The sequence below is a fragment of the Aedes aegypti genome, chromosome 1, assembly GCF_002204515.2.
Source record: "Aedes aegypti strain LVP_AGWG chromosome 1, AaegL5.0 Primary Assembly, whole genome shotgun sequence".
NCBI classification, from domain to species: Eukaryota; Metazoa; Arthropoda; class Insecta; order Diptera; family Culicidae; genus Aedes; species Aedes aegypti.
Window position 1 is genome coordinate 83,456,634 of NC_035107.1, and position 22,213 is coordinate 83,478,846.

A 22,213-nucleotide genomic window follows, 5' to 3' on the forward strand; every position below is an offset into this window, starting at 1 on the left:
AATAGTGCTTGTTTTTCTTAAATTCATGAGCTAATAAAATTTAAGATTTCTGAGAAAATTTTGGTTAGTTCTTGCGTAAATTTGTCAACTTTTTGAATCAGTGATTTTTATCATTATGAATGACACTACCGAAGATTCATGTCTTACAGTTCATTCAATTAAGCAACATCAACGAACTACTATTAAGAATGCAGAATTTCCTTAGGACGTTGCCTACATTTAGGCGTTTTCCGCGATTCAAAGTGTTTTTATTTTTTAAATAACTCGAAACGTAAATGACTTGTAAGAGTTTGGTCTTCATATTCGGCATCAGAAGCCATGATTTAAGTAAGTAACGACATTTTCAAAATTACCGAACGTTGTTTACATGGGTGATCAATGTTACCCCATATCAGCAAAATGAAAAAAATCACTTAAAACAATTATTTAAATATACTCAAATCTTTGGGAAACCAAAATGCAGTATATAGTCAAGAGCGGTGGGTGCCAGTACTTGTTTTAAAAATATAAAACTTGCGACATTTAAGAATTTTAAGAGATATCCCAAAAAATGATCAATGTTACCCCGGATTACGGTATCTATCGGTTGGGCTTGATAAGTAAAACAGGAAAATCGATATCCTACGCCTTTTTTTCCAAACCAAGATGGTTAAGTCGGTCTCGAGATAATGAAATAAGGAATGAAACCATACAAAATGAATATTTTTTGGTCAGGCTTGAAGTGTACATCACAGAAATTAACTGTAATTCATAATGATGGCAGTGAGAATTAAGTCCTGAAGATTAACATCTTTTCATGGGCATTGGTGAATAATTCCGAAAATTATTATTTGGTGCCATTTTGAAACCGAAGTTGGTAAGATGGCCGCAAGAGACAATGGATTAAACACGAAAACCTGTCGTCAAATTGTGAATTATGACCAAAAATCGAGCAAAATTTGAATGTTTCTGCAAAATTGTAACTTTTGATTACCCAACTAACATTCACTCATTTAACAAACGCCATTATGGCAGTTTTATCCAGCATCATGTTTTATAACATTTCAATAATTTCCATGGCCAACCTTTGTTATAGCATTGTTCACACAAATTTGGAGAAACTTTAAAGCATGTCGTTGAATATCAACTTTATTTTTCAGCTTTAAAAACGTTTTACAAGCATTTAGTTCAGCTTTTATACGGCTGGTCTAAAAATAATTAAAGACTAATAAAAACAAAAAAAAAATTCTAGGCACTTTATAAATGTAGTGTGCACTATTATTATGATAGTAAATCAATCTTATTTAAAAATCGCCTGTATACTGGATTCGAACTCGAGACCTTCCAATCGTCAGCGGTATGCCTTGCCATCTGCGCCATCCTAGAATTGATGATCATACCGTCCAGTGCAAAATATGAACTTCTCATAGCTGAATATTGACCATGTTCGAGCTTCTATTCGACAACGTCTAATCAACACATGGTATGCTAATCTACAACTGAACAAGCATATTATGCAGCTGCTGTTTAGTGCTGATCCAAGCTGAGTTCAGTCGACTATTTTTAGCGCACAGTGAGAAAATTTATATCGGTGTTGGTCAAAATAATGTTTATTTACACAAAGTAAAAACAGTCGGAAATGATTAATGTAATTTCATAATAAGTTTTAGTTTGTTCAAAACTGATTAATTAATTTAAATAATTTTATAAATTATAGTTTGATTATTTTTTTATTTGTATTTTTCATAAACCTATTACATATGCATTGAGTAAAAGTTCTCTGTATGAATATATTTGAATCATTTGAAGGGTTAGACCTCAGAACCCACTTGAATAGAAAAATATTCGAATATTTTGATGCGATTTTTATTTTCGGAAATGGCCAAGTAAATCATTTTTCTTAGAGCGCAGTATTTATTCAGTTGTGAAGAAATGTCATTTCTAATGTAGCTGGCTATAGAAATTTATTTAATCAATTCTGTCAAAGAAATTTCCATTTTTCTTGTACGAAACATCCCGAGCAGGCGAAAAAAGCTTAGCAATAGAAAATATAATATGGATAGCTAAAAGTGATATTAACTTGATAGATATATGATATAAAATATCTGGAAATGATATCTAAAATAAACTGCTAGAACAAAATTGGCATGTTATATTTAGATTCTGCAAGATTTTACCAATAGCTGCGAGCTATTCATTAGGTCTGCGTACATCAAATTTTTCATAGGTTTAGAAGTTCCAGGAACAAAATTTTGATATTTTCTTCAGATATTTTATCTCTTATGTCATTCAAGTCAATATCACGCTTTGTTTGTCTGTACTTTGCTCCTACTCGGAGTACTTAGCTTAAATGTTTATTATTGTTTTTCACAATAATTCTGCATTTCTGGAAACTGACCATGTTTATTTTCTGAACAGCTATTTCAAAAGTTTTAAGAAAGCATAATTTATGAGCTTTGAAATGCATTCGGAACTCAACACGAATTTCGGATATTTTGTCCATTTTATGAAATTTAGCTATAGTGTGATCGCTTTTACAAGGCTTATTTATTGCTGAACAATGTGTTTGTTAATCGTCATTTTGGCCTCTATTGGATCAACTGTTCTTATAATATACTGAAGCTGAATTAGGATTTTATAAGATACTTATTCAGCTTTTATTCATGCTTATGTTAAACATGTGGGAATAGCTGAAGTGCGACGCAAGTAAAACGTTAGTTCGTCTTCTGAATATCCTTTTATACATATACATTTGTTTAGTGAAATATTGGCTTTTTAATTGGGGGAAACATGTCTTGTTCAGCTCATTTGTAGATCAATCTTGACTAGTCGAATGAGAATCTTTGGAAACGTTTAAAAAGTGGCGATTCAACTTTTGTTCATTCTAATGCATAACGTTGAACATTGATCTTAGTTTGTGTTAAAAAAGCATCTTCTCAGCTCTTTATAGAGCAAATTTTTTATTCAGCTGCCATTACCATTATTGAACAATAATTAAACATGCATGCTTGTTTGTGGCTCTGAATTGTTAGTTGGGTATAGTTTGTAGGCAATTTGCCATAAATGTGTTTTTAATTTAAAAATATTCGTACAAAAAGTGTAACGAGAGGGTGGGTGGGTATTCAAAATGGCTATTTAAAGTAAAGAGTATTAATGTAACACTTCATGCCAAAGCTATTTTCGTTGGAATCAAGTGCATTTGAGGATTTATACGCAAATATTAAAAAATTATAAGATTTTAGCATTTTTGAAACGCTCACAAACAATCTATTCTACGATCACTAATTGATGGAATCATAATGAGTTCGTCGCTTATCCTTGACAGCCTTGTTGTAGTAGAACATGAATTTGGTCTCAAATCCTGTGATTCCAAAGTATAAGTTGTCGATATCCACTCGTAGCTACTCTACTTTCATTCCAACTTGATATGAAAACAGCGCCCCGTACGAAAATGAAATTGAGTCACTGTACATGACACTGAAGACGGCCTTACAGTTGAGGTCTAAATACGCGTATCTGTCAAAGGATACAAACTCTAGTGGAATTAAATGGTATAGTACTAAATTCGATTTTTCATCTACATATAGGTATTCCACTAAACAGCTCGAAGATTTATTATCATCTTGGTATTGTTTATTGAATCCCATATTGGATTATGTAAAATCGTATTTCCCACAGTGCACCACACTGCAATTAATCCCGGTTCCGCATCACAGCCAGCAGAGCATATCCCGAAATGCGTGACTAAAACGCCCCCTCTCCTGGCCGTCTACTGCGTGTTCAATGCACCCAATCGAGACGTAACCTCACGCAGAAAGGGGGCTGGCCCGTCAAAACGAAATCACCGCAAAAAAAAAATACAGACGCGTGACTCTTGTGTGACGGCCTAATGCAGTGATTCCCAACCTTTTTGAAGTTGCGATCCCTTTTCTGAAAGGGGGCCGATAGTTGCAGTGGCTGCTACTCCAGTATCGCCAGATAATTTGCACATACACAAGGAAACAACCAGATGACTGCTTAGGACTAACAGACTCCATCAATGTATAAGTGCTGGTGATCTTCTATTTTTAGTCAACAAGGCGACTGCCACGTCAAAATGCTGGTCAATGAGGGGAATATGGAGGAATTCATATTGCATTTAGAACTAGCCCGCAGTACACCGGATAACCGCTGCATCTACGCCAGTTCATGCGGGAAGGTATAGGGGTAAGGTAATTTTAAGGCAGAGAGGCTTGCTTTTTTGGTTAGCAGGCTGCCTATGTATCAGACGTAAGGAAAGCACTATGGGCGATCAGGTGGCAAAAAATCGAAATCTGATAGGTTTTTCTTGTACATCATTCCATAGTAAACACTTCTATTAAGATATTCCTGGAATATAAGGGCAGGATCTTGTATAGTTTAATTGATACAGTATGGCAAAGCTAGAGTTTTTAAGAAAAATAAAAAGATAAGTGAAAACACAAGGTACACATTGAATACAATTTACTGCATAATCGTAATATTTCATACAGATCTTTATACACTGTCCGAAAGCTTATTCAAGAAGCTATCTTAGAAAAATAAAATGAAATAAAAATTCGTACCTTAGGTCGGAAAAATGCGGGAGTGCACTGAAAAAAATATATTTGATTTTTTATTTAAACTTTACACATCTCATACTTTTTTGTCCCAAGTTGTCCCAGGCTAAAATTTATTTCCAAGAATACTTTGAGATGTAAGGATAGTAAAGAATTTAGCTGCACAAATTTGTACTTTTTTGATTTAGGGCTTTTTGAAGTTTTGCAATATTTTAAACCATTTTCTATTAAAAACAGCTAAAAAATAATTCAGAGGATGACTGAATATAGCTAAATCATTTTTTTTTTTTTTTTTTTTTTTTTTTTTTTTTTTTTTTTTTTTTTTTTTTTTTTTTTTTTTTAATTTCTTTATTAGTATCATTCCAAACATTACATTCATTTCTTATATCTAGGTGTTCTGTGTTATTTGACAACACTATCATCCTAATTTGGTAAAACAAATTTAAGATTTAATTAACATTTTGGTAACAACATATTACATTTCATTTGCCGTAGCAGTTCAGTTTTTTTTTTACAGGTGATTTGATTTCACCTGCTTATAAGAGAAAAAAAAAATGTTTTTAATATACTTAACCTAACGTAACCTAAACATATAACGCATTAATCGTGGCTATAGAAGATTGTAACGATTTTTGCCTGAAATTATTAATGATTGTATTTGACATTTGTTCCAATGTTTCAACATTGGATATTCTATGTAACTCATTGGTACTATACCAGGGAGGAAGCCTCAGAATCATTTTCAAAATTTTATTTTGAATTCTCTGCAGAGCTTTCTTCCTGGTATTACAACAGCTAGTCCATATTGGTACAGCATACAACATGGCTGGCCTGAAAATTTGTTTGAATATCAACAGCTTGTTCTTAAGACAAAGTTTTGATTTTCTATTAATAAGGGGATAGAGACATTTTACATATTTATTACATTTGGCTTGAATGCCCTCAATGTGATTTTTGAAAGTTAAATTCTTATCTAGCATGAGCCCTAGATACTTAACTTCATCTGACCAGTTTATTGGAACCCCTCTCATCGTGACAACATGTCTACTTGAAGGTTTCAAATAAAGAGCTTTTGGTTTATGTGGGAATATTATTAGTTGAGTTTTGGAAGCATTAGGGGAAATCTTCCATTTTTGCAAGTATGAAGAAAAAATATCCAAACTTTTTTGCAATCGACTACAGATGACACGCAGGCTTCGTCCTTTGGCGGAGAGCCCTGTGTCATCCGCAAACAAAGATTTTTGACATCCCTGAGGTAGTTCAGGTAAGTCAGATGTGAAAATATTGTATAATATTGGTCCCAAAATGCTGCCTTGAGGAACACCAGCTCTTACAGGAAGTCTTTCAGATCTGGAGTTCTGATAATTAACCTGAAGTGTACGATTTGACAGATAACTTTGAATTATTCTAACAATGTATGTTGGAAAATTAAAGTTTTTCAATTTTACAATCAAACCTTCATGCCAAACACTGTCGAATGCTTTTTCTATGTCTAGAAGAGCAAGACCAGTAGAATAGCCTTCAGATTTGTTGGAACGGATCAAATTTGTTACACGTAAAAGTTGATGAGTGGTCGAATGTCCATGGCGGAATCCGAACTGTTCATTGGCAAAAATTGAATTTTCGTTGATGTGGGCCATCATTCTGTTCAAAATAACCTTTTCAAAAAGTTTACTGATGGAGGAAAGCAAACTGATTGGACGATAGCTAGAAGCTTCTGCAGGATTTTTGTCTGGTTTTAAAATTGGAACAACCTTAGCATTTTTCCATTTGTCAGGAAAATATGCTAATTGAAAACATTTGTTAAATATATCAACTAAATAAGCTACTTTCTGGAAGTTTCTTGATGAGGATGTAGAAAATTCCATCATCGCCAGGAGCTTTCATGTTTTTGAATTTTTTAATAATAGTTCTCACTTCTTCCAAATCAGTCTCCCAGGCATTTTCGAAAACGTTCTCTTGATTGAGAATATTTTCGAACTCCTGAGTAACTTGATTTTCAATTGGACTAGTAAGTCCTAAATTAAAATTGTGCGCACTTTCAAACTGCATAGCAAGTTTTTGAGCTTTTTCGCAATTAGTTAGTAATAATTTGTTTTCCTCTTTCAATGCCGGTATTGGCTTCTGAGGTTTTTTCAAGATTTTCGATAATTTCCAAAAGGGCTTAGAGCCAGGGTCCAATTGAGAAATTTTATTTTCAAAATTATTGTTTCTTAATTGAGCAAAACGTTTCTTGATTTCTTTCTGCAAATCCTGCCATATGATTTTCATAGCAGGATCGCGAGTGCGTTGAAATTGCCTTCTCCTCACATTTTTAAGACGGATCAAGAGTTTAAGATCATCGTCTATAATCACGGATTCAAATTTTACTTCACATTTTGGAATTGCAATGCTCCGGGCTTCAACAATGGAATTTGTTAAAGTTTCAAGAGCATTGTCAATATCAAGTTTAGTTTCCAAAGAAATGTTAACATCAAGATTGGAGTCAACATACGTTTTATATATATTCCAGTCGGCTCGTAAATAATTGAAAGTGGAGCTGATAGGATTGAGAATCGCTTCTTGGGATATTTGAAATGTAACAGGGACATGATCAGAATCAAAATCAGCATGAGTAATCAGTTGGCTACAAAGATGACTAGAGTCGGTTAAGACCAAATCAATCGTAGATGGATTTCTAGAAGAGGAAAAACATGTGGGGCTATCAGGGTATTGAATTGAGAAATATCCTGAAGAGCACTCATCAAATAAAATTCTGCCGTTGGAATTACTTTGAGAATTATTCCATGACCGATGTTTGGCATTAAAGTCACCAATGACAAAAAATTTTGACTTATTGCGAGTCAATTTACGCAAGTCAGTTTGGAGCAAATTAACTTGCTGCCCAGAGCATTGAAAAGGCAAATAGGCAGCTATGAAAGTATATTTACCAAACTGTGTTTCAACAGAAACACCTAAAGTTTCAAAAACTTTAGTTTCAAATGATGAAAACAGTTGATGTTTTATTCGCCTATGAATGATGATTGCAACTCCCCCACATGCCCCATCAAGTCGATCATTACGATAAACAAAAAAGTTAAGATCTCTTTTGAGTTTAGATCCAGGTTTTCAATACGTTTCGGTAATAACTGCTATATGCACGTTATTAACCGTAAGAAAATTAAACAGCTCGTCCTCTTTACCATTCAGAGAACGAGCATTCCAGTTTAAAATATTTAAATTATTATTTGGATCCATTAGAAAAACGTAATCCAATAACAATTTGATTTGTAAATTTTACACCTACTTGGACTGCTTCAGTCATAGTGGTGGCTTTGAACATTGCATCAATCATTAGATTCAATTGTTCAGTTAGAAAATTAAAATCAGAGGCAGACATGTCATGTGATTTCCCATTGGAATTTTCGGTAGACGAAGAAGCGGAGTTACCTGTGGAGGTAGGGTTTTTTCCATTTGATTTGAAACAAGTAGAATGGGTACCCATGGATCGAACAGGGGAGGAGTTCGAATTTCCTGCTACGATATCGGCAAAGGATTTACCGTGGGTGGATACATTCGAAATAGAAAGATTCGAACGGCTACCCGACGGATTAAAATTAGTTTGTGACTGAGCATGATTATGATCTTCCTGATGGGTATGATTCATGATCAAGCGATCGTTAACTGAAAAATGAGCATTGTTCGATACTCTACCAGGCAAATTCCGGAAACGACCGTTATCGTAACGGATATTATCTTTCATCTGCCTGGCACGAGCCTCAATGACCTTTTTGCGTGAAGGACAATTCCAAAAATTGGACTTATGGTTAGCCCCGCAATTACAACATATGAATTTGGTGGTATCTTCCTTCACTGGACAGACGTCTTTGGCGTGAGAATAACCTCCGCAAATCATGCATTTAGCATCCATGCGACAATTTTTTGTACCATGACCCCACTTTTGGCACCGACGGCACTGAGTGGGGTTCTGGTAATTTCCTCCAGGTTTCTGGAAATGTTCCCATGTCACACGGACATCAAACAAAAGTTTTGCTTTTTCTAAAGCTTTAATATTATTTAGTTCTTTTTTGTTAAAGTGAACTAAATAAAATTCTTGAGAAAGCCCTTTCCGAACAATGCCAGATTGGGTTCTCTTTTTCATAATGATTACTTGGACTGGGGAAAATCCAAGTAAATCATTTATTCCATTTTTGATCTCTTCAGGTGATTTATAGTCACTTGAGAGACCTTTCAAGACAACTTTGAACAAACGTTCAGTTTTGTCGTCATAAGTAAAAAATTTGTGCTTCTTCTCTTCAAGATGTTTGAGAAGAAGCTCACGATCTTTAAGAGTTTCCGGCAAAACGCGACAGTCTCCTTTCTTTGCGATTTGGAAGGAAACCTTGATTCCCCTAATGGAGTTCAAGATCTCTTGCCTAAATCCCCAAAATTCGGAACAACTGACCACGATAGGCGGCACTCTTTGCTTCCTCACTTGAATCAAAGAGCCTGGGCTAGAGGCTGCTTCGATTTGGTGTTCGGAAAATTTGTCTAGAGCATCGAACTGATTGCTCATTTCGATACAATTATTCATTTCACCCTTGGAAGAAACTTCGCATTCCGGGGAAGCGTCCTTTCTTCCATTCTTGCCACGTGTAGTGACAGTTTTAAAACCCACTTTTTTGGAAGGAAGTAGTGAATTCAGAGATTCACCCTTCCTTTTGTTTGTTGTTGATACCATGTTTAATTAATAAACGAAAGAAGACGTGACCTTCGAAAGGTTTTTTCCCAAGACGGTGTCCAAGAAGGATTACCACCGCTAGCTTTCGCCAACGGGTCCAACGAAAAATCGAAGGCACGGGTCCAAACAAGGATCGTAAAGGGATCAATAGTAGAAAAATAGTACTGAAAAGTACTGTTTTAGTAGCACTGAAAAGTACTGTTTTATTGCTTTAGGTAGTTTTTAAGAAAACTTCCAAGAGCAGAGAGAATTCGTGTACGCACAGCACGAAGGTACGATGCGCACTGATAGCTAAATCATTAATATCATCATTTCTTTGTAAGTTATAATATTCATCATGGTTTGCACAACGTTAATCGCATAAATGGCTTATATACATCATTAGTAACAAAACTTATTATTTCGCTATAGGTCCTATTCAAAAGTTAGTCTCGAAAACTTGTTTTTGAAAATAAAACATCAAATTTGTACCACAAAACTCATGAATACGACATGAGATGAAAAAAATATTTTTGGCCGCCAGTCTGTATGGAAACCGGCCGTAGTGGAAAGGCATGCTATAATGAAGGAAGAATGGAAGCGTAAGGAAACCATTTTTTTTATCCGTTTCTGGTTCTAGCAAATGTTATGAACGAATAGAATAGATCAAGATATTAAGAGTGGAAGATAGAAGCTAGTAAAAGATACAACTACAAAGTACGAGGAATGGGGGGGGGGGTCTTGGGATTGAACCCATGACCTTCTGCTTATGAAGCAGAAGCTATAGTCATTAGTCAATCGACCCCGTCAGCTCTGTACTGGCCTCGTTTGTTGATACATAGGAATGTATTCATTTTTTGACGTGATCTTTCGAATTCACAAATACTGTGACGTCTCACATACGTTACAATCGAGAAGTCCCCACAGTCCTTAGCGATCTGCGGACCACCGGTTGGGAAACCCTGGCCCTAAATGAAAGCCGCCGTATTTCATCCACCTTTGTTCACCAACCCCTGCCTGAGACAGGCAGACTAAGGCAAAGACACACAATGCACAGTGCGGAATTGGACTATTCTGTGCAACATCTAGGCAAGAACAATCGAACCATCTCCATCGTTGTTCGAGTGAAGATTCTTTGAAAGGCTTCTGCCGGTTTGGAGGGCCGTTAATGAAGTGTAGTGGCCACTTGAGGAGGCTGCCGTTTCGAACGTGAGCGGATTTTCTGATGACTTTGGCGAAAATTTTTACGCTATTGATTTTTCCCACTTCGCCGTGGTTTCCATTACTGTTTATTGTTGTTGTACAGTGAGGGGTCCTGGCGAGTCTTCCGGGGCTTCTTGTTGCAAAAAAGGTAACCCATTAGCCATTCGCAAGAGCAGAGTTAGTGGGAGCAAGAGAGTGAGCTTCCGAGTAACTCAGTGCGGTGGGTTCCTTTGAGCGACAAATCCGTTTCTCCATTTCAAGGAGAGCTGAAATGGGATTTTCTGGAGTGCGAATTTTTCGCAAATTCCCCATTCGCGATTGCGAAACACACTAACGGACTTTGAACAACAAATCAATGGTGGTTTCGTGTTGAGGAAGGTTTTCTCATCGTGTGTGAGAACGTGTGCAAAATGCGAGCAAACGTTCCATCCCTAGTGGTAGTAACGTGGGTCCAGGCCAATGGCATGAGAGATTGGAAAATCGATTTTCTTGTTGCACCCTCTATCGAATGTTTTGTTTTGAGTTCGGATCAAAGGGTTCACAATCTGATGATAATCGATCCAGTACGCCAATCTCTACTCTTGCGATAAGTCGTACAACCTTCAGTAGTGATCCGACCGTCATTCAAACCATATAATGAAAATGAAATTTCACCGTTTCTTTCTAACAATCTTGCTGACGCTCGCTTTGGGGACATTCTCAGCAGCCCAGCAGGGGTACAACGAACTGTGCAGTCCGTACTGCATGAAACGTTGCTTCGACAACTCGAACGAGTGTTTCGCAAAAATGTGCCCCCAGATTTGCTGTGACCGTGCCCCCAAGTGTTGACAAGCTTCGCAATAAATTTCAGAACACCATCTCATCATGATTTTTTCCTTTGATTCGAAATCGAAAGTCATCCACGTCGATAACGTGTCATCCAACCGAGCAAGATTTATGCACCTATGCTGCTGGGTGACCTTCAACTTGAACGGATGAGACACGTGCCGGAACGATGTCCAGCAGAGCACCATTCGATGACACCCCTGACATGTGCTGATTTCATTACGGGCTTTTGTGTTGTTGATATGCATCGGAAGGGACCAGAACGAAATGTTGAATGTGGGAATGAATGCAGCCCTTTCTGGTGACTGGCTTTCTGATGCATACAATTTCTGTATTCGAGTAGGGGATGCACTTTTGACCCTTCGCTGTTTCTGGTGAAAATTAAATGAAGTTGTCGGTACTGTACCTTTGAAGGAAAACATGTGGATTTAAAGAAAATTAAATTGATAAAAAATCAAAGTCGCCTATTTTCCCGGAAAACTCAATTGGATTTTTTTTGTTTTCCCATGACACTACTTACTTTGAAAAATCATAAACGATATAGTTTCGCATCGTATTGACTCGATGACACTTTTATCAAAATTAAATTTTTATGCTCCTTCAAGACAACTGCGAAGTCGTAGTATTTTTTATACAAACCATCACCGCACAAATTATGCCAAATTTGAGCCTTTAAATCAAATAATGTCTGTTTACAATAAACATTGCGAAACCATTGACTTTACTATAACGAAATCGGAACTAAAACAAAAATTTATGTCATATCAAGAACGAAGCATCATAGAAACAAAGTTTTTTTTTTATGAAAATGAAAGCAAATGTTCTCAGGAATAAAAAAAAAGTTAACTGGAAAAAGTTTTACTTAAAAATTTCCACCGTTGAGGAAATTCGTAAAGAAAAGCCGGAAAAACTATGCTCCAACTCGTGGAAAATTTTCAAAAAAATGTTTTTGAGAAGGTAATTTCATAAGCTTTAATCGCTGAAATTTTTGAAATGGTATTTTTTTTCGTTTTTGAGTTATGGCTAATTTTGTATAAAAATGTGCAAATGTGCCATTTTGAGCCTTTTATTTGAAAAATCATAGCTCAAGAAAGAAGCATCGTAGAAACAAAGTTTTTTTTTAATGAAAATGAAAGCAATTTTTCTAATGAATAGAAAAAAATGTTAACTGGAAAAAGTTTTCCTCAAACATTTCCACCGTTGAGAAAATTCGTGAAGAAAAGCCGGGAAAACTATGTTCCTACTCGTGTAAGATTTTCAAATAAATATTTTTGAGAACAGAATGTTATAAATTTATATTACTGAAATTTTTAAGATGTACTACTTTTCAATTCCTGCGTTTGGTCATAGTTTTGTGAAAAATGCCCAGATTTCTCATACAAGCCTTTTCGTTCGAAAATCATAACTGAAGATAAAAGCGTCACAGAAACATTTTTTTGTCAAATCGGAATCAAATTTTCCCAAAACTTTGAGATATTTTGAAATGGAATAAGTTTCCCAGGACATTTTTCACCGTTAAGGAAAATAAATAATGATAACCCGATTAGCTATTTCAGCTTACAAACAAAGTATATTTGAAAAGAGCGATCAATAAGATCCAATCCTAAACATTTTTTAAATACGCTCATTTTTCGTTCCTAAAACATGATTAAATATTGCCAAGATGAGCTGTTTACAAATTTATACATTTATAAGTTTAGGAAGCTTATTTTCAAATTTATAAGTTTATAAACAAAACTACTTAAGAACGAAACAGCATAGAAACGAAGATTTCTTCAATCATAATGTAGTCATTTTTCCAGCTACCTGTTAGGTTACTACAAATTTGACAGTTAAATCAATGGGTAGAGAATATGGCAATTAGGTATTTACCAATTCTGGTTTTAAGCGTTGAAATGACTTGAGAATCATAAGTTTACCAAAAAACTAACAAAGAGCAGTGAGAAAGTGCAAGTGTTGTCAGCTGTATATTACTCGTTATTACCGAAGCTGTTGAAATGGACAAAGTTCAATACTACGAAAACTATTCGCTATGCTGTAACCCCTTCGGACTGAACGGCCACAAATCAGTAAGAACAAATTTACGCTCGATTAGCCACGGTCTCATGACCAAGTTTCATTCGAATGGAGTTCGATGGATTACGGAAAAGATTAAAATCCGCATGAAGTGCATGATTATGATTAACCAGAAATGTAAGTTATATACTGAATAATTGAATAAATAAAATTAAAAAAAATATAATAATAATCTTATTTGTTCCATAGAAATGAAAGAATCCTTTTTCAGTGTAATGAAAAATTGAGGCAGAAACAGTTTTTCTTAGCGGTGTAATTTTTAATGAAAAATATCATTCATTCCGACTCATACTTCATTAAAACCAATCCCATATCTTTTTTCAGATGTTTTAGAAAATTTGCAATTGCTTTGATAAAAAATCTTTCTTTTTCCGATGCTTCGATTGAAATTTTTTCAAAGAAAAGGCTTATATGGTCATTTTCCACAAAATTGGCCATAACTCAAAAACGAAAAAAAGTAAATTCAGCGATTGAAGCTTATGAAATTACCTTCTCAAAAATATATTTTTGAAAGTTTTCCATTAATTGGAACATAGTTTTTCCGGCTTTTCTTTACGAATTTTCTCAACGGTGGAAAGTTTTGTAGAAAACTGGTTCCAGTTAATATTTTTTTTCATTTCTGAGAAAATTTGCTTTCATTTCCATAAAAAAAACTTTGTTTCTATGATGCTTCTTTCTTGAGTTATGATTTTTCAAAGAAAAGGCTCAAATGGCACATTTGCAAATTTTTTACAAAATTGGCCATAACTCAAAAACGAAATAAAAAAAAATCATTTCAAAAATTTCAGCGATTAAAGCTTACGAAATTATCTTTTCGAAAATATTTTTTTGAAAATTTTCCACGAGTTGGAGCATAGTTTTTCCGGCTTTTGTTTACGAATTTTCTGAACGGAGGAAAATTTTGTGGAAAACTGTTTCCAGATAATGTTTATTTTTATTTCTGAGAAAATTTGCTTTCATTTTCATAAAAAAACTATTTTTCTACGATGCTTCGTTCTTTAGTAATGATTTTTCAAAGTAAGTAGGGTGCGGCTTATATTTCAAGAGTTCTCAAAACCAAAAATTCGTGTGCTCTACTGGATTCAAATCACATCAGAGAACTCAAAATCTGAGCCAAAAATATTAACATTTAGAGGTGGCGCAAGCGTCTTAAAGGTGAATTTTCAGGTTATAAAAAATGACCTTTAATGAAGTACATATAACTTTGGTATTAATTAACCGATTTTCAAACTTTTAGCATCAATACCTTCAAAATTAAATTTTTGAAAACTTTGTTGAACACTAAATTTGTCTAAAATCAAAAAAAGTTTTAGGTAAAACTAACTTACTTCAAAATTTTCCTCATTTTACTAAAAATATCAACTTTGTTTGACCTTAACTTCATGATTACTCAACCGATTCCAAATCTTTTCACATGCTTTTGAAGCTAATTCAATCATTTTCAAACCTCTCATACATCATATTTCACTAAAAAATGTCTTGACCAAGTTATTCAGCAGAAATTGCACAAAAACATTAGTTTTTAACGAGAAATGCTAGTTTTTCAATTTTTTGCCAGTTAAATATTATCTCTAAAGCTGAAACTGGTTTTTCACATTTGTTAAACTTTAAGGAAGGACTTTGCAACAATTTTTAAATAATTTTGAAACAAAAATATGATTGCATATGTTGAAAAATATGTGCACCATTCAACTCGCAATTAAGGCAAGATGCTTTATAAATTTAAGTTTAATAGAATAAATGCAATTTCCGACAAAAAAAAAATTAAATAATCCAAAGAAATTTGATTTTTTCATTAAAAAATTACGTTTTTAGGTAGTTCTTGTTGAATAACTAAGTCAAAACCATTTTTTTTTTAAATATGTTGTATGAACAGTTTGAAAACAACTAAATTTGCTTCAAAAACATGTTAGAAGATTCAGAATCGTTTGAGTATTTATGAAGTTATGGTCAAACAAAAATTATTTTTTAGTAAAATGAGGAAAAATTTGGATAAAAGTATTTTTAACTTAGTCAAGTTTTGATTTTAGACACATTTGGTGTTCAACAAAGTATCCATAAATTTAATTTGGAAGATAATGGTGCTAAAAGATTCAAATCGGTAGAAAATTACAAAGTTATGTATACTTCACTGAAGGTCATTTATTATAACTTGAAAATTTACCTTCAAGACGCTTGCGCCACCTCTAAATGTTAATATTTTTGGCTCAAATTTTGGGGTTTCTCTTTTAATGTGATTTGAAATCAGTTGAGCACACGAATTTTTGGTTTTGAGAACTTTTGAAAAATAAGCCGCACCCTAGTAAGTAGTGTCAGAGGAAAACAAAAAAAAAATCCAAGTTTTCCGGGAAAATAAGCGACCCTGAATTTTTCTCAATTTTAAGGGCTTCAACATCCCGAACAACTTCTCTGAGGACACCATATCTCTGAAACCAACTTGTCTGGTGCAAAACATTTTCGATCACGAATTTAGGCCCTTGGAAGCACTGTGCATGTGTCACATTTTAAAGTTTATAAAAATATGTATAGTTGCTTCCAACGGGCATACATGGTAAGTGAATGACAATATAAAAAAAATCTAGGTTATGTCATTACAGATTTCTGGTGAAATTCTTCAACGAAGTCTATAGAATACTTCGGACAAACTGTTGGCGTATATTTTAGTTGTATCTTCCCACGTACCTGTCCCACAAGATTTTTCTTGAATTTTGGCAAGATCCTTTTTTTGAAGTACATCTTACCAGATGATATCCTTCAGGAGGACATATCCTCCTTTTTGATCATATGTTTTCCCGTAATCCGCTGGGCTCAAAATGTCCTCCATTTCCAGAGTAATCGAATATTAAATTTGATATCTACACATTCCTCAGAATTTTCTGGATGAAAATGGAGGAGTTTTTGCAACCCCAAAGTTAAGTTTAGCAAATTACCATTAAGTGTTTTGTTCACCAGGTTTGTTAATTTTTAATTTTTGAATTATTTTATTTCATATGTGCCATTTTCGAACCGATTATGAAACCGCATTATTGGTTTTCTTTCTAAATATTTGATTTGCCCTGCAAAGGATACCTTCGTTATCTTGGTTTGGTCATCTTACTGAGCATGTTCTGTCCACAGTGGCTTTTTACGCACTATTTTTCACCAAAATTAAGACAAATGTATCAACCAAACTCACACCCTTCATTTTATCTTAGAACAATAGAATTTAGAAAATGTTCAAACCATTTACTTTTTTAAGATAAAAAACGCTATAATGCACCATATTGAATGAATGTTCCGCAGATCAAAACACTTTGCATTTTAAGAGCAACAACTTTATTCCTAATATTGAATACGGAAATGCACTAAGGCGTCTAGTCTAAGGTTGCTCTTAACATAAAGCCAACGAAAGTAGAAATTCAGGTTTGTTCGGTTATTATCATATAATCCCTCGGCCGGCAGCATAAATTTTCACCACAAAAATATCGAAAACACGATAAATTTGTTGTTTTTCGCTATATTTGCACCATTTTTTCACAGAATCATGCTAAAAATCCGTGGATATATTTTGAGATCTTTGATACTTAAAATAAATAATTCCAATTTTCAGGGCTCCGCGGGATAGTTTTAGAACTAAAAAAGATTCGCAGCTTCAAGAAGGTTGGGAACCACTGTACTAGATTATAGAAAATGGATAAAAACGCTTCTATTTATATTTTCTTATGTGTTATGTGTTTTTCTCAAGAATAGTGTGACAAAGGGGGGGGGGGGAGTCTCGAAAAGTTTTAATTTATCGTGACATAATTTGTGTATCATCCCAAGCGATTTTTTTTGCATCAGCATGTATACTAATATTGAACAATAACATCTGAACAAACACCTCTAGGTATATATTATATATGTCAACGAAAATATTGAAATGAAGTTACGCACGTTTTTTTTAAATTGACTTACAAGCCCCAGAAAAACTAAAATGGATGGCTGTTTCTACCAGGAATGCCAAGTCAAATTTTTCGAAAATCTGGAAAGTTTAAGGCGAAGTAGGCCGTCATTGAAATTTGTACGCGTCGTTGATGATTGTTGCTAACGCATCTCATGATTTCGAATCAAAGAAAATCAGCTGGTTTTGCACTGATACAGCTGAAAAAGTATCAGCATATTTTCTGCATGTTGGCGCGTACAGTGATACATTTTCAAGTCAATTTGAACTATCAAGACTGAGTTTTATCATTTTGAAATGCAAGCTGAAAAGTCATCATTGCTGCCAAAACGAATGACGGGCTACTTAGCCTTAAACAAATTTCTGTAAAAGTCTGGATTTTCTATGTCGTACATGGAGAACCTTACAAATTAATTACAAAACCTTATAAATTCATTCAAAAATGTATCTGGATCTTCCAGATTTTTGTAAAAAGGGGCCAGAAAAATCTGGTTTCTACTCTTCAATAAAAAACATGTTTGTATATCCGATCAAAATTGTAAGAAGCATAACATTATGTTTTTGATATATAAAATCTCTGTTTTCCTCAACATGGACAAATTATCCCCAGTGATCCAAGAATGGAAAATGTTAAGTTCTGATAACACTCGCATATTTTGTTTACTCTTTCGTTTCAGTTGCATGCACACTTTTAGCTGTCAGTCATAACGTGGAAAATCCTCATAACGCTCTCTTAGCCATCTCTTTCCAGCAAAAAGATGAAATGGATTTTTTTTGTTTGTTGTTTTCATACGGAAACGGTTTCCGAATGTGTCATGCCTTATAGTTTTTTTGTATTCATCAGAAATCTGCAAATCTGTATCTACAGATTCTTGATTACAAAACTACTTAGAAAATCTTCAAAAAACATATACACTACCCACCAAAAGTATGGAATGTTGCAATACCGAGTATTGCAGCACTTCTATATTTAGCATCACTCAAAATCCAGTGGTAACAGTTTTTTTCAACAAAAATAACAAATTGCAAGGTCCCAAAAACGTATTTTCAGAGATGACTACAAAAATATATTGAGCTAGCACCTCAGAATCACAAAATAATATTCATTTTAGGTGATGCGAAACTTTTCAAGGTGCTGCTATATACAGTATGAAGTATGAGTTTGGCGATACGCGATTCCATAATTATGGTGGATAGTGTACATCTGCATATGTGGCAACCCTGGAGAGTGGCGTTGAAGTTTATCTTGATGAGAATATACTTGAAATTGTTGAAGCAATTATCTTAAAAAACTTGTTATATATTTCAAACATTGTATAGCCTTGTACAGATGCTGGGGCCTTCCTTAGCCGGTGGTGAGAGTCCGCGGCTACAAAGCAAAGCCATGCTGAAGGTGTCTGGGTTCGATACCCGGTTGGTCCAGGATCTTTCCGTAATGGAAATTTCCTTGACTTCCCTGGGCATAGAGTATCATCGTACCTGACACACGATATACGAATGCGAAAATGGCAACTCAGGCAAAGAAAGCTCTCAGTTAATAACTGTGGAAGTGCTCATAAGAACACTAAGCTGAGAAGCAGGCTCTGTCCCAGTGAGGACGTAATGCCAAGTAGAAAAAGAAGATTGTACAGATACTGTGTTTCTGAGCATACGCGTGCAAAAGATCGACAAAAATTGTGATCTGTGACAAGCTTGGCTCTGACGTAGAGCTATGCTGAATCCTACAAGTTATGAAATAAGTTCTGTCATAAACTTAAGCCAGAGCAAACTACTTGGTTCACAGTGTAAGTAGCATTGCACGCAATCGACATCGATTGGTTCTGCGAAATCCGTAAATAATCCATTTTCTCGAAAATTCAACATGCTTCAGTTGCGCTGCAAACTGTTTAGCCGAAGCCTTCTATAGTAAGTTGACCCAGATGAAACGAGTAATGCTTCTGTTGGCATTAGGGATGTTCTTTAACATCCCAACTGTGTGGCCTTCACCACTATCTATGGCCTATCCAGTGGAAGATCCAGAAGCCGGCCATCGCTGTGGACTCGCCTGCGAATCACAATGTTGGAACAGTTTGGACGATTGCAGGATCATCGAGGGATGTGACGAGTACTGCTGTGCCGATGTTACACTGTGTTGGTTGGATCCATGATTTCAATTAGGGTTAGGAATTTTTATGTACAGGTATTCCTAAATACAAAATAATAATCAAAAATACATTCCAAAATTACTATTTTCATGGATTGAATCTCAGTCAAGGCCTTGCGTTGGACCGAAATGGTTCTGGATTTTGCTTTCAAGTCTTAAAGTCATTATTCAACGGAAGAAATTTTGAATCAATTTACAAGTTTCATGTCGACAACCCTCTGCCAAATCCCCCTTCTGTGCATCAGTCCAGTGGTGATTCAGCGCTAATTACCAATCGACCGTGACAGTGCTCAGTAGTATTTCAACGGCGAGCGAGTGCATATGTGACTGAAGGTGATGCAGTTATTCAATTACATGACTTGTGAGGCTGAGATATTTATGGGCTCTTGAAGGCGATTACTACGTCGATGATAATGAGAAGTTTGCTGTGTATGAGAATGGAGACACAGCCAGCATAGCTGTGTCGTGCAATCTACATATGTATGATCAACTACCAACTTCGGGAACAAGGGGTACAAAGCTAACCTTCTGCGACGCTTCTTCTCCCGCTTGGCACTGATCGGCTGCCAATAGGGCATCCATAAAGAGCTTGCATTCGTAACAATAAAGATTCAAAGCTTTTGAAACTATTCTTCTACGGATATCTGTGAAACTACAGTAGCTAGACACTCACTTGGCATTCTTTGGCTTCCGTCCCTCGATGATTTTTCGAATGTGCCGCCGCAGGTAGATTCCGTCGTCGTCGGAATCTGTAACGCTGATCCCAACGGCGTCGTCTTCGTCGCAATGGTCATCGTCGTCGTCGTCGGTTCCATTGCAAGGCACTAGCGGTGATTTGTGATGTGTCGGGGTGGTGTGCGAACCGAATCCGTCGGGGTTTAGCTGGAAAAAGGGATTAGATGTGGAAATAATTCAGTGAAATTTTCAATTTTCAATTTTCAATTCTCAATTCTCAATTCTCAATTTTCAATTTTCAATTTTCAATTTTCAATTTTCAATTTTCAATTTTCAATTTTCAATTTTCAATTTTCAATTTTCAATTTTCAATTTTCAATTTTCAATTTTCAATTTTCAATTTTTCAATTTTCAATTTTCAATTTTCAATTTTCAATTTTCAATTTTCAATTTTCAATTTTCAATTTTCAATTTTCAATTTTCAATTTTCAATTTTCAATTTTCAATTTTCAATTTTCAATTTTCAATTTTCAATTTTCAATTTTCAATTTTCAATTTTCAATTCAATTTTCAATTTTCAATTTTCAATTTTCAATTTTCAATTTTCAATTTTCAATTTTCAATTTTCAATTTTCAATTTTCAATTTTCAATTTTCAATTTTCAATTTTTCAATTTTCAATTTTCAATTTTCAATTTTCAATTTTCAATTTTCAATTTCAATTTTCAATTTTCAATTTATAAATGATGATTTTATGATTTTATGATTTTATGATTTTCTCATCACAATTTCAGTATCAGTAACTCACCTTAACCATCGTTCCGATTTGTCGGCTCTCTGGCCTGCTCTCAAGCAGGCAGTCGCTCTCGCGGTCCATGATGTTCGTATTCTCCGGCTTGGCCAACGGTGGCAGATTGGCTATCTGGATTGGTCGGCGCGGTGTTGGTCCCAGTAAACGTTCATGCATCTCATGAAGGTATGGGCAACGTATCATACCGTGCTCAACGAGACTGAATGGGTAGGTCTTCCGAACCTATCAACGATGATTGGCAGTGCTGAAAGGAAAAAAATGTTAGTCTATTAAGATATTGTCTAAGAATGAACATATGAGGATTTCAGAACAGGACAATACTCCGGAAGACGAACCGCCCCAATCGACGTCTGAAATGACAAGGACACAATGCGAGTCAACGGCCGAAAGTTGCACAAACTTCTTTCTTCCTCCATGACCGAAAATAGAACCGGAAAAGCTATTTTGTCGAACAAAAAAGAGAAGAACAAAAATTGCAAGCACAAATGTCAGCAGCCGGAAATTTTTCCCCAAACAAAAAAAAAAACAAACTGAAAAGCAAACTCCAACCAATAAATGGGGGCAATGTAGCATTGGAATAGAGCCGAATCGTTTCTGTATCACGTTTCATTGCTCTTTAATTTATGTTGTTTTTGTATCACCATCGTCTTCGTTTTCATTTGCGAGTTTCCGCTGCCCTACGAGTTCAGAAAGTGGGAAAATGTGTTGAATGCAAGCGTTGTTCTCGCCTTTGGATGCCATTCGACTGCCGATATGGAAGACGGAAGACCGAAAGTAGGTCAATTTAGATCAAGTGTTGGTGTTCTTGGGAATAATTGGAAATGCGTTTTATTGCAGGGCAGAATGCATTATGGCGATGCTTGGGAATTCGATGGAATGATTTACGGAGTTCTTAGTTGCATCAATGTATAGTTATACAAGTAAATCACATTTCAATCCTCATTCGCGTTTCTTGGCTGCATTTTTTTAATTCCCATTCATATAGTACGTACCCATACAACCATTTGAATAATAACTTATGCGAAGAGTCGTTTATTGGTTCAAATTGCATCACACTTGTAATAAATGATGCATAAAATCGTTTGAGAAAGGAATTTCCTAGCTTTGAACGATATTTTCGAAGTTCAATTGTGCACTTTGTATTGTCTCGTATACAAGTACAAAGTAAGTCGAGCCAATGTCAAAAAAGCTGTTAAATTAATTGTGGTTTCATAAATTAAGTCGAATAAGGGTACAGACTAGTTTGCAATAAGGTCTACAGACTGGCAGTACATGCTAATTTTCATCATATACAATGTGCACATATA

At 35.0% G+C, this 22,213-nt stretch overlaps 1 protein-coding gene across 6 annotated transcripts in view; it reads right to left on the reverse strand.

Moving 5' to 3' along the window:
- The window catches only part of LOC5568412, a 193,425-nt gene that overhangs the window by 65,811 nt on the left and 105,401 nt on the right, over positions 1-22,213 (reverse strand). For 4 of the 6 annotated variants that reach the window (XM_021841306.1, XM_021841298.1, XM_021841292.1 and 1 more), the window contains exons 2-4: positions 20,904-21,150; positions 20,095-20,303; positions 19,947-20,009 (exon numbers count right to left, since the gene is read on the reverse strand). In XM_021841306.1, the coding sequence (XP_021696998.1) occupies positions 19,947-20,009; positions 20,095-20,303; positions 20,904-21,089 (458 nt within the window). In that variant the 5' untranslated portion in view covers positions 21,090-21,150. The remainder of the gene's footprint in view (positions 1-19,946; positions 20,010-20,094; positions 20,304-20,903; positions 21,151-22,213) is intronic. The other 2 variants (XM_021841321.1, XM_021841312.1) reach the window with 1 other exon arrangement.